The sequence below is a fragment of the Colias philodice genome, chromosome 9 (assembly GCF_061535455.1).
Source record: "Colias philodice isolate Cphi_HAF_F1 chromosome 9, ilColPhil1 Martin Lab GWU primary, whole genome shotgun sequence".
Taxonomy (NCBI): domain Eukaryota; kingdom Metazoa; phylum Arthropoda; class Insecta; order Lepidoptera; family Pieridae; genus Colias; species Colias philodice.
The window spans coordinates 4,413,368-4,426,031 of NC_143094.1; the positions used below are offsets into that span (position 1 = coordinate 4,413,368).

General features: G+C 31.8%; 1 protein-coding gene across 1 annotated transcript; it reads right to left on the reverse strand.

Annotated features, from left to right (window-relative positions):
* Positions 1-478: 478 nt before the first annotated feature.
* LOC149485763 (dynein light chain Tctex-type protein 2B-like) lies at positions 479-2,187 on the reverse strand. Its single transcript, XM_089698717.1, has 3 exons — positions 2,011-2,187; positions 977-1,123; positions 479-715 (listed from the first exon to the last, which is right to left on the reverse strand). Exons 1-3 carry the CDS (start codon positions 2,185-2,187, stop codon positions 479-481), a joined length of 561 nt encoding a protein of 186 aa, XP_089554843.1.
* Between the last annotated feature and the right edge of the window lie 10,477 nt (positions 2,188-12,664).

The following is a 12,664-nucleotide window of genomic DNA, read 5'->3' on the forward strand; positions in this document are numbered from 1 at the left end:
TATCTAAGAAATATTGCTACTTCGTATCTCATAAGCTCAATATTTTCCATCATACTTAGCCAGCGGATATAATCTCCGGTTTATCAAGCCAACTCTGTCAGAAGTTATTCGGAAACTTATATCAACGTTATTTTTATATCTGATTATATTAGACTGCGGGTGGAAAATGTCGCGATAGTGGTAGAGAAAATGAAAATCAAGAATGTGTTTGTTGAATTTTAATAATAATTAGCAATGATTCCCTGTTTTATATTATTAATATAAGATTAAGTAAAGAAAATTAATTATATTTATGAAATTAAGTCAATACAAGACGTACCACAGATCGTATTTATTTTATTGTTTTAATATACGACGACTAACGAGTATACGACTAAATAAATATAAAACATCAGTATTATTTTATCAGGAAAAATTAATTGAATTACCATTTTGATTGAATATGCAAAAGTAAAAACTAATTCCGCCTACGCTATATTCAATCCAAATACACCCCAAACGCGGTGACCTGAATAAACGCAGAATTGACTTCCCTCTGTACGTCCACGTAATTGTCCCTCTCGTGATCCCACAAGAAGGAGATAGCGTTGTTGTAGCTCTGGGCACGCTTCTGCCCAATCGTCACTACGGTGATAATCCTGTATCTGTTGAACTGTATGGCTTTTAGCTTACGCATCAGTTCACCAGCTAATCGCAGCGCTAGGGACGGTGATTCCTGGGAATGAGCAAGTTTTTATACGTTGTAGGAATAATAATAATAGGCTAATCCAATCGTTTATCGGGCATGATTTGATACTGGATTAATGAGACCTATGAAAAACTGTTGAATTAGACCACTGTTATTCTGATGAAGGTATAAACGATATTAATGTAAAGTTTCATCTAATTCTGTCCAGTAGTTTTTCCATGCCAGAGTAACAACTAAACATACATCCTCACAAACTTTCACTTTATAATATTAGTAGAATATACTTACTTGAACATTATATTTATGATCAGTGAAATGTTCGTCAAGCAACTCATCTATTTCCTTGCGGACTGTAGGCAAGTGGAATGGATAATTTGACGTCAATTGATAGGTTGGGAAATACATCAGGCCCGGTCGCTTGAATTCTATCGCTATCTGTTATAGACAAGTTATAAATAATTCAAATACAATTCATCACATAAATACTGTAAATGTTAACTATATCTGTTAAATATAAATGTCGAGAAAAAGTTTTTCTGGATATCAATGATATTTATGGCATAAATAGCTTTATGATAAAATAACTGGTGAACAATTAAAATAATTATATTATTATCATGTATTGCTCAAATGAATAATGATCCTGGTTTTTAGTGACGTAATTTGATCTTCCAGGGATAACTATTTTGTCTGTGATAAATAAATTTGAAAAATGTAAGAACAATATACTAAACAATATAGTATGTATGTCAGCAAAAATTGCTGAACTATAGTCGGTTAGAAGAAGAACTAAGAAAATATACTACCTAGAAATAGACCAGGTAAACATTGTCTCGTATTACAAAGATCACATATTCTTCTAAGAAAGTCTCTTGCCTTCAGACGTAAATAAACAAGCGATTTACATTTATATTCATATGGTCGCTAGTGTACAACAATAGCCGTAGGGGAAGGTAGATAAAATTATGAACTTATGAGAGCGTGGGTAGTTATTCAACATTCGGTGACCCGTAGTTTCACTTGTTCTACATATAGACTATTTTCTTATTGAAGAAAAAGAGGATAGAATAAACAAAGAACATTAGGAACCTTTTCCTTTAATATAACTATCTCTACCATGAATAATTTATTAAAATAGTTTAAAAATATCCAGGTACACCAATAGTTTTAATCGGTTTGACTTTCCACTGACCAGACGTTGGAAAGTTCTCGGAAGGCAAGTTTAATAAAGAGAAAGATAAATAAACCGCGTAGATAGCACTGATATTATGTCTTTATACTTCTTCGCATATAAAATTATTAAATTGGTTTTAAATACATACGTTTGAGGTTCTCTCAACTGGTCTAATACCAGGGACGCCACCAAAACCATACGACTGCCTGCGGACTTTCAATCTGCTCATGGATTTAGGCCCGAAGCCTACAATTGATCGAGTATTTGAACGGCTTTTAACTTCTAGCATCGACACCTTGCTCTTTTTACTTTCAGGATCTCCCATTTTGTTAGTTTCCGTATATTTTTTACCTACAGAAATAAATATCAAGGGAAATAATAAAACGTGATTACGTCGTAGAAGGTTTTCCTGACATATTGTTCCGAAAATATTGACGTTCCATTTTTCTACGAAAATGTTTCGCCGTAGTTTTTATATAAGAGGTTAACGATAAAAGGTCCCTATCACCTAGTCCTTATCTCCACTAGCAGTGGGTCATCAATAACGTATAGTGGATTGATTGCTGTTGTTTTTATTAGCTATATCGTTAGTTCTAATGGTCGTTCGATAAATCAATTGTTGGAGTAGCTATGGGTTGTAAAATATCTGGTTAAATGAATAGGTTCGAGAGTTTTATACCAAGCAGTATGAGTACTGCTACTACAAATTGTGATTATATTGAGTTTTATACAAAGCAGTATGAGTACTGCTACTACAAATTGTGATTATATTGAGTTTTATACAAAGCAGTATGAGTACTGCTACTACAAATTGTGATTATATTGAGTTTTATACAAAGCAGTATGAATTCTGCTACTACAAATTGTGATTATATTGAGTTTTATACCAAGCAGTATGAGTACTGCTACTACAAATTGTGATTATATTGAGTTTTATACAAAGCAGTATGAGTACTGCTACTACAAATTGTGATTATATTGAGTTTTATACAAAGCAGTATGAGTACTGCTACTACAAATTGTGATTATATTGAGTTTTATACAAAGCAGTATGAGTACTGCTACTACAAATTGTGATTATATTGAGTTTTATACAAAGCAGTATGAGTACTGCTACTACAAATTAAATTGCTCTTACAAACTCTCTTCATTGGATATCTTAAAAATCAATAAAGATGTATGACAAATACTAAAACATAAAGAGGATAGAGAATAATAATAAAACAAAACAACACATGATCCGTTAATAAATAAAATTACCGCATTCTTGAAAAATATACTTCGAACAAGTGTTAATGTTTAAGATAGAAGGAAAAATGTATTCCTCCAAATAATATCAACTTGGATCATTTAATACCCACGTAAAGTTATATATGTCACACACACTAATATCCAGGAATTTTAAACAGCTTTTCCAACTCCATCTACATAAAGTTGAATTACGTATTCAAATGTTATGCGTTCCATTTCGTTTGCAAAACATAATTTCATAAGATATTGGATGACTGTACGTTTGTATATCTGTGTACTGTGTACCATAAATGTACTTTCATGTATGCAAATTTTACTATGTACCCGGGATTCTCTCTTGTGCTATTATAATAAAATGATAGAAACAAATTTGAATGCGGATGCAGAAATGTATCTTAGGCTGCATTGCAAAGACGCCCCAAAATTTATTGAAACAAATGGTAACTTATTATGTACCTATCTCAGTTCATAGCGTTGGTACATAAGTGTAATATTATCTAGCAGCACAGTAGAAGTTTACGGCGCTTACAAGCACACAAATACGTGATAATAAAACGTGATAATAAAACGCATAAATAAATAAGATAATATATCCTAGCTTGGCGATACAGCATTTATTTCCATACAAATCCTTTGAACACAGGTCATTATATAAAAATATCACACAAAGGCTTAATGATACATCCGAAACCTAAAAAAATCTGTCTGCGAAAAACTGTTCACACTTCGATAAAAGAGGTTTTTTCGGATAAAAGCGCGTACCCTCCACGGGGTTTTTATTGAATACATGAAGGTTTCTTTTATACTCGGAATGGATTCCGGCAAAGCACTCCGCTACATACACGCGGAAGCAAATTCATGAGAGGATTTGTTGACGGCATTTTTCATCGCGAGCTAAAAATAAACATGGCGGGATAATTATTTTTATATTTGGGTAATGGTGTTGAAAAAATACTTTTATAATTAATACTTTAAGTACCAAAATGCGAAACAATAATGCATTTTGAAGACTGTGCAGAAAATGTTATTTGTGGTCGATTTTGAAAAATGATATGAAGATGCAATGAGGAAGATATGAGTATTAATTCGTTGAGAATGCTTAAACGTGGCTAAAACATAGGAATTAAAATATTAAATAATTAATAGTTAGTTTTCCAAGTTTAAAGACAATTCATCGATCCATCAGTATATAGTATGTAATATAACTTATGTTGGAAACACAGACGAGCGTAGCATAGCCTATCATATTCATTTTATGTTTTTAATATTATTAAGAAAATTGTAGCCTCCTGAAAAGTTAATAACTACACAAATTATTTGGTTCAAAGACAATTCTGAATTCAGTACTGTACCATTTTGCTATATATGCCCCTAGAATTAACATTCAACTTGTCTTTATTACGTAGAAGCAATCTCTTGAACGATATGAGAACTACAAAGGACAATCGTCGGTCTGAGCACATCAACTTTGATCCCTCTCGCAAACAAAAATTCTAAAATGAATTGACTGAAACAATCAAACATATTCCGAGCGATGAACTTTTGTAAAGTAAAGAATGCAAGTTGCATTAAAACCAGCGTTCCAGTATTAGCTTTAATATATTACAAAAAGAAACGAAAAAATTTTTAGCGGATGATTTATAATTTGTGGGTTAACCATACAGTAGTCGCGTGGTCTACAAGGGGTATACCATTTATAAAACAAGAAAAAGTACACACATAAATTAAAAAGCCAGTTTATTTATTTATAAATCTTCATTAGGTACTATAAATTTTCTATTTAAAATGATCAAAAAACATACAACCATATCTTTTATGATTACAAACAATAACAACAAAAAATATCTGTGAAAAACAGAGTCGTAATAAAAAACCTAGTCTAATCAGTATTTTGCAAACAAAATAAGCATACAATTTCAAAATGATCAGAACATAATATTAACTTTTTGCACGTACTGCACACCTTTTTGTATCACTGGATTACACGTGTAGACCATGCGACTACTGTAGGGCTAATAAAATAGGCTATGTTAGTGATATCACCTACTTTTGCTGCCTATAGAAGTAATTTCTTCTCGTATTTCTAAGCTGCTTGCCAGCTGCTTGCCTCGGGTTGAAGCGGAATAATTAATATAGCTCTCTAAGCTTCGCACCACATGGACGACAATCCTATCCTAATGTTAGATAACTCGTATGTCATTCGCTTACTGTATCACCCTCAGCGAGTGGTACAGTGTTGGACTAGATGTGACCGATAGTACAAACTAAAGTATTATTGTTTCTACTTATAGGACATCGCATGATTACTGATACTTTGGCTTTGTAAATTGGACTGTTTTGATACTTGAATTTAATTATAGATTTGAAGTATTCAAGGGATTGCTTTTTTTCATTTTGCCAGTGTTTCGTGAGTTACCTTTGCCCGTAGGTAGTGATTTTTTTTAATACAATTCAAATAGATTTAACTACGCTGTTAGTTATGGGTTTTTTAAAATAAAGTAGTAAATCGGTATCTTTTTGAATTATTTCTTAGGTACTAAGGTTAGAAAATTAAAATGTTGTTTCATCTTCTTCCTTCAACTGTATTCCACGACTTACGATTTACTGTTACTAAAATTTCCAAATTAACAATAATCACATGACGCCCAAGAAAAGTTCAAAATCTTTGTACTGAAATAAAATGTTTCATTTTTGTTAAATTTTAGTTGAAGGGAAAATAAACTTAATCTATTTATTATTACACAATACACATATAATATATTCAAACATATAATTCAGTAAGTTCCATGCTGGTGGTGACGTCAAGCAGAAGGTCACGACCCTCGGTGCAACGTGCTCACAAAGCTATGTTACGTACTCTTACAAAGCATTGTTATCATTAATTAAACTTTGTTGTGAAACTAAACAATTTTTCAATCGGATTTATTTTTAAGTTTAAAGGAATTGTTTTGGATGATTTATGAAGATTTTATAAAAGAAGGAACAAGAATAGGATATTAGATGGAGTATTTAATAAAAGAAATTGCTCATAGAGAAGGGGAAAATGGTACAAAAAACAATTTCTGTTCTGTTTTGTATTTATCGTTACTGTTTGATGACTGTTTTCAATAAAGCATCTAGTTTTAATGTAGGCATGCTTCACAAATTAATTTATTCAGTATTTTTTTATCTATTGTCCACTTTAGCTTATTATTCAATCGTTACAGAAGTACTCTGTTACGAATAGTAAGTAATGAAAATAAAGCATGTAAACACCTGATGCTGTGTGCAATTATTTTCATTCTATTCCATCATTTTGTCTTTGTCCAGGAGAAGAGGTGCTTTCCTCAAATGAAATTTTGTAATAAACACAAGCCGTCGCTCATAATATCTCCTAGTAAAATAGCATGTGCATGCTATTTCTTTACAATAAAGCATTGATTGCAAACCTACAATAAAACTAAGTAATAGCTTTTATGATCATCTGAAGCTACTAATAAAAATCAAATGTCAAATGCAGTGTGGGACGGCCTACAACGCGATGGACAGACGACCTGATCAAAGTGGCGGGGAGCCGCTGGATTCAGGCCGCTGGTGATCGGTCGTTTTGGAAATCTTTAGGGGAGGCCTATGTCCTGCAGTGGACGTCCTGAAAGGCTGGAATGATGATGATGATGATGATGAAATGTAAAATTATATTTAAATCTGGAGTGAATATTTTATTTGAGCATCTAACTGCATAAAGTTGTAGTGAAATGCACAGGTCTTTATAATTAGTATTTGTATTATATTCACAACAGGTATCTTATAGTACTTATTATTATTGTTAAGATTAGTTCAATTTACCTCGTGTGCTTTGTATATTTTTATCTAGTTATATCACTACATTTCAGGGTCAACGACATACAGTGCAGCGCTCTCCAGAGTTACAACCGCAGGTATTATGATATATTTAAGTAAAACTGAGGTTCGTCTCTTGTTTATGACACCTCGAGTAAAATTAATTTCTTACCAGTTCCATATTTTTATAGCCAGAAATAAAACATCTGTACTGTTGAAATATTCATTTTATTCCATTCTTTTTATGATTCTCAAAAATATCACCAACTTTTTCAGACCTTTGGAGAAATTCTTAAAGCAATATTTTATCTAAAACACTTTCCTTTTCCTAAATATATTCTAAGCTTTCACAACGAAACCTCGTATTTCGTTTTAATACCCTTAAAAGTAACCTACATTTTCCTTTCAATTTCTTTGTACCGAAGTTAGATGCCCATAAAGATGGAAATTACTGTCTGGAAAAAGTTTAGAGGAAAGAAATCGGGTCTACGTAGGCACAAACTTCTTATAAATGGGCTATTAGCTTTAAGATTCGTGAACCTCGGCTTACGGAGGTCAAAACACAACAGCAAAGCAAACGAATTTATTTTCAGAATAATGAACATTCATACCTGAGGAAAGTTTAAATAATATATTAGATTCGGAGTAGATTTGATCCCTGAGGGGTCGTAACTCAGCGTACATCGTGGCTCCGGACTCTAAGAGCTGAAATAATAATGACCATTAGATTTGTATTTTCAGGAGTCTGCTGTCATTATAACTTGTGTTTATTTGTGGCGAAAACTATTTCTATTATATTGTAATTGCCAACCGAACAGATGCTATTCAAACTGTATAAATTTTAGCTAATAAAGGTATTTTAAAGGTTAAAACGCAATTTATTTGTTGAAATATTATTTATCATGCCCGTTGTTCTTGTTTTCTTTTTATTTCATCCCACCTGTTGAAATTTTCTTTTTTTTTTTAGTTTTGATGAAGAATAGAGAAGCGTTTGACCACGGTCTCGCCTGCTGGTAAGTAAAGATATGGCATAAGATTTCTCGCGCTTCGCTAGAAGGAACCTGTTCACCAGTCTTTTCATATCCCTTCTGTCCGCAATTAATTTGTTTAAGATAACACTACATCTACGATGCTGCCCACGTTAAGAGAAACTGCTCCCTGTAAAATTGGCAGTCATGAAGAAACAATAGAATTTGATGAAATAGTATTTACACTGGAACATAAATTTCAATTCCAATCTCTACAGTTCCCTGTAACTATTGCGAATTTAATTATCATTGAAACAATAACCGTTTGGTACAACAAATTACTTGGAATTTTAGTTCTGGGAAATAATCAAGAAATTAACCCTTAAATTGATTTCGTCCGTTTTAAAGGACATAGTATTTACACACATGCTGGCGCTGTTATAGCAGACCTAAGCTTTGCTAATCGGTATATTGGGAAGGTACTAGCTATGTCCTTCGCGTACATGCAGGTTTTTTTACCAAAGCGAAGTACAGTCGCGAATGGTGACCATTTGAAAATTGCAAAAAACGGATCTCTTGACTCTCCTGATAAAATTGATAATAACTGTAAGTATTTTGGCTATTTTGCTTATAATTTTATTTTATTAGTTAGAATACGATTGTAAGTATAGTATTTTGACATAATTTTTACATATTTTACAATATTTGGAATACAAATCTTAGTTTATATACGATGTCCCATAAAACGGACGTTGACAACTTGGAGTATATACTAGGGTATTCTTCACATGTCCTATGCAACGGACGTTGCCAATAAGGCCATCCATTTTCAACGTCATCATTTTGATATATTTTTCTCTATTTTTAATATGTTTTAGAGGAGCATGACTTGGCAATCAATAAAAAATTCCCTACCTACCTCTGGCGGAAGCTGAAGAGTCTGGCGTTGAGTTGAGATGACGATTTTGAAGGAAATGTAGACCTACGGGAGTGATTTCACTATGATAACAGTGTCAATCATTTAACCCCAGCACCATACCTTCGGAATTATACGACATATTGATTTGAGACACAATGAAGACCCAAAAAGTCAGAATTTTTACCATCAACAAAATATTATTGCTGCAGAATTACAGCCATTACATGCGGTGCGAGATGAATATTCCCTACTTCTCAGTAGTTCTTCAGCCACAGCATGATGTTACTTACCAGAAATACCACCCAATGTTGAAAAATTAAAATAATAATACCTTACAAATTAAAAAACTGGCAGAAAATGGATATAATATATGCCAAAGAATCCAAAAAAAAGCGATTTAAATTTCCTGTTTGTTTTGGTACTTCAGGCATGGTATACGACTTCTTTGCATACGATGAAGCAAACACATTTCAATCTGTACAATATAAGGAATGGGAAGAGGACTTCCTTGGTGTATTAGATAAGTTCTCAGGCTATGTAATACTATTTATATTCCAATTCTTAGCATATTCTTAGGCTGTGATTTTTGGTAGTGTCGTTTTTTAAAATCCATTATTTTTAACGATATCGTTAAAGTTTTAACCAACATTTTAAGACAGATGTTTGAAAAGCTTATTCTAGATCGTCCATAATTATAATTTGATAATAATTTTGAATTACAGAGTTGAAAATGTGCATTGCATTCATGTACCACGGTTGCAGGAATAATGTGCAATGTCCGTTATATGTGACGGTTCGAACATGTACATATAATTGGCAGTGTCCGTTTTATGTGACATAGTGAAAACAATAGAAAAAATTAAAATTTTTAATTTCTTTTTTCATTTTCCTCTTTTCTATCCTAATTCCAACACATCCTCCAAATTTGGACATTATAAACACAAGATATCTAGGGGTGACAATTTAAGGGTTAATATGTTATATATAATGTAAATAAATGCTCCAGCCAGTGGTAGGTATCTATTTGAAATCGTAGTTTACAATAATTATTATGATGTTGTTTTAAAAACCCCCTTACACAATATCTCGTAAATACAAAGGTAATTTGCATTATCTTGCACGTTTATCTTGCATTAAGTTTTATGTTTATTTTTAAAACACTCTGAATTTGACTTTTCTTATTACTAAAATTAAATTAAACAATTATATAGCCAAAGGCAACATATTGTATGTATTATCTCATGCGTAAACTATTCAGTGAACAGGAAAACAAAGCACACTACAAGAATTATCTTAACTCTCAGAACATTATAATAATAATGTGCATTAGGACATTTCTAGTTGAAAAATCTTAGATGACAAACAAATCTTTAAAAAATATCCATTCAAAAACTGTTAGTAAGTAATTAATTTTAAATAATAGCACATAAACAATTTCATAATTTTTGTCTTGTTATCAATTTTACTTGCTTAAAATAAAATATTAAATCATTAATTGTTCTTGTAGGCTTACAATTTTCATATTATATCAATAATTTCATAACGTAAATTTAATTAATCAAACTTACTTTAATTATTTTTCAGCTGAAAGGAAACGTAAACTATAAAAACATAATAAACATTGCTAGGATAACAATAATCTTATTCTATTCTATCCGAAACCAATTTCTCGGAGCGGCACAACAAAATGAAATACCAGGTAAACAGAACGAATGAAGAGTTAGGTGGTGGAGCAATGAACTATGCAATTTATAGTCCAGTCGGTTCGGCTACGTTCCATCGTTGTTTTACATTAAGATGTTTATAATAAAATTCCGAGTTGAACCAACTAGTCGTACATTGAGAGGAATATAAATTGGCATTTACGAGGTAATAGAAATATCGACAATGTTCAGTAATGTAGTGCATTTACATTAGCAGCACGGTGCATGCTTATTCATAGAATGCATAGAAAGCTTGCTTTCAGTTTCAAATGAAATAAGAAATAGAAAGATTTACTAAATTAGTTTTCCATTTGAACATAGCTATGTAAATGAAGGCTCGTTTGCAAATTGTTTTAATCAATTTTTTGGCATAGAATTTTAGTTTTTGTTTTTGGCATAGAATGTAGTCGATATAACTGACTCTATACTGAAAAAAACACGAAAAAAACCTTATCATGTTGTCTCTACAATCTAAAATCATACTTTACTGCCGTAGATACAAAGCTCTATGATATAATCCAACCAGTCGGCCGATAGTGATAGCCTTTTTGCACACATTTCTATGAATGCATAAACTAAATTCAACCAAACGAGAAAATATGAGAAAAAACGGGCGTAGAGCAATTGCAGCACTGTCGTTGCTGCAGATAACAAAATGACTAAATACTTTTACCTTTATACTAGCTTCGGCTTTTTTCATAACGGAAAAAATCACAAGAATTATTTTTATATCCTCTCTATAATATAATTAAGCGTAATATATTATGTAAATAACTTCTAAAAATATTATCTTATATAAACAAAAAAAGCAATCATCTCCCCTTTCAATTCCACAACATAAGTGTAAGTAATATTGGTCGCAGCATCCCACATTACCTATTGTTACAAACGCCTGTCCTCACTACAGAATGATTGTCCCGTCCGTTGTCCCATAATACCGCTTTATTTGCTGTAGCAGTTTAATTAGTGCCTAAGCCACGTCGTTCATTAATTAAAGCTTGCAGCGGCCCTTAATAGGGTTGCAGCATTTGATTACACTGTTTTCAGTAAATACGTATTTGGAAGTGATTGGAGAATCTTGTATACTATTCGAACTAATTCTATATTTTACTATGTGAAAAGCTCTACTATATAATCGTCGTTCTATAAGGGACTTGAAGTACACTGTTAAAATTGAATAGTTTTTCGATTAATATAGCAATGATAATAAACATTTTTTAATTGCAAATAATCATATTTAATATATTTATCATGAATACAACAAATATAATCAAGACGTAAATAGAAGAAGTAGGAGATAAAATATTTTTCTTGAGAAAACACAAGTTTTCACAGCACTCAAAGAAATAAGGTGTGCCTGAACTTATTTACCTAAAAGGAAATTCTTGGAAAAAATAATATAAGAAATAATGAAATAAACATACTTTACGTATAAAGGAATGTGAAATTGATTTCGAATACGTTTTTGTTAAAAACATGTTATCTGTTATATCCCGGTTTTGTCTAATATAAAAATTTGCTTCTATTATAAAATAATATTTTTCAAATATTACGCTTAAAATTTCAACCCTGCTAATATAGAAACTTGGCCGGCGTCAAATGTCGAACTAATAGCCAACGCTAACCTACACTAACTCATGCTTTCCGATAATATAACGTATAACTTATAACACTACGTCTGCACTATAGACTGGGGTAGAAGCCTTTGAAAATAATGAAAAGATAAAAAAAATCGCAGTCGGATGAAACCCATTAGAGAAGGAGGGGAATATGATAAAAATGTAAGGAAAAATAAATTACGGTCAATCCGAGTTCGGGAAGCGGGAGGGGGGAGCTTTTAAGAGAAAAAAATGGTTTCTCTCGATTTCCGACAAAACTACAAGTCCTATAGAAAAAAGTTCAATGGTAAAGTTGTAGGTAATTAAAAGTTCTACAACTTTTGTATTCACAATTTTTTCACATAACCTAAAAATTTAGGTGAAAAATTCAAAAAACCAAGTTTTTGGTCTTTTATTTCTATCTACTTCAAAATTTATTTTTTTTCTACGAAATTTGGTGGAAACTTACTTTATTATGTCCCAAATACACTGTAATTTATTTGATTGAAAATATTTATTTTTTCGCCTTATTTTGAATTAATAC

Coding starts and splice junctions, on each gene's coding strand:
- LOC149485763 (XM_089698717.1), bottom strand. CDS start 2,187: ATGGGAGATCCTGAAAGTAAAAAGAGCAAGGTGTCGATGCTAGAAGTT. Junction 1,124..2,010: donor CAGTTGAGAGAACCTCAAAC/GTATGTATTTAA, acceptor TGTCTATAACAG/ATAGCGATAGAATTCAAGCG. Junction 716..976: donor ATCATAAATATAATGTTCAA/GTAAGTATATTC, acceptor GCTCATTCCCAG/GAATCACCGTCCCTAGCGCT.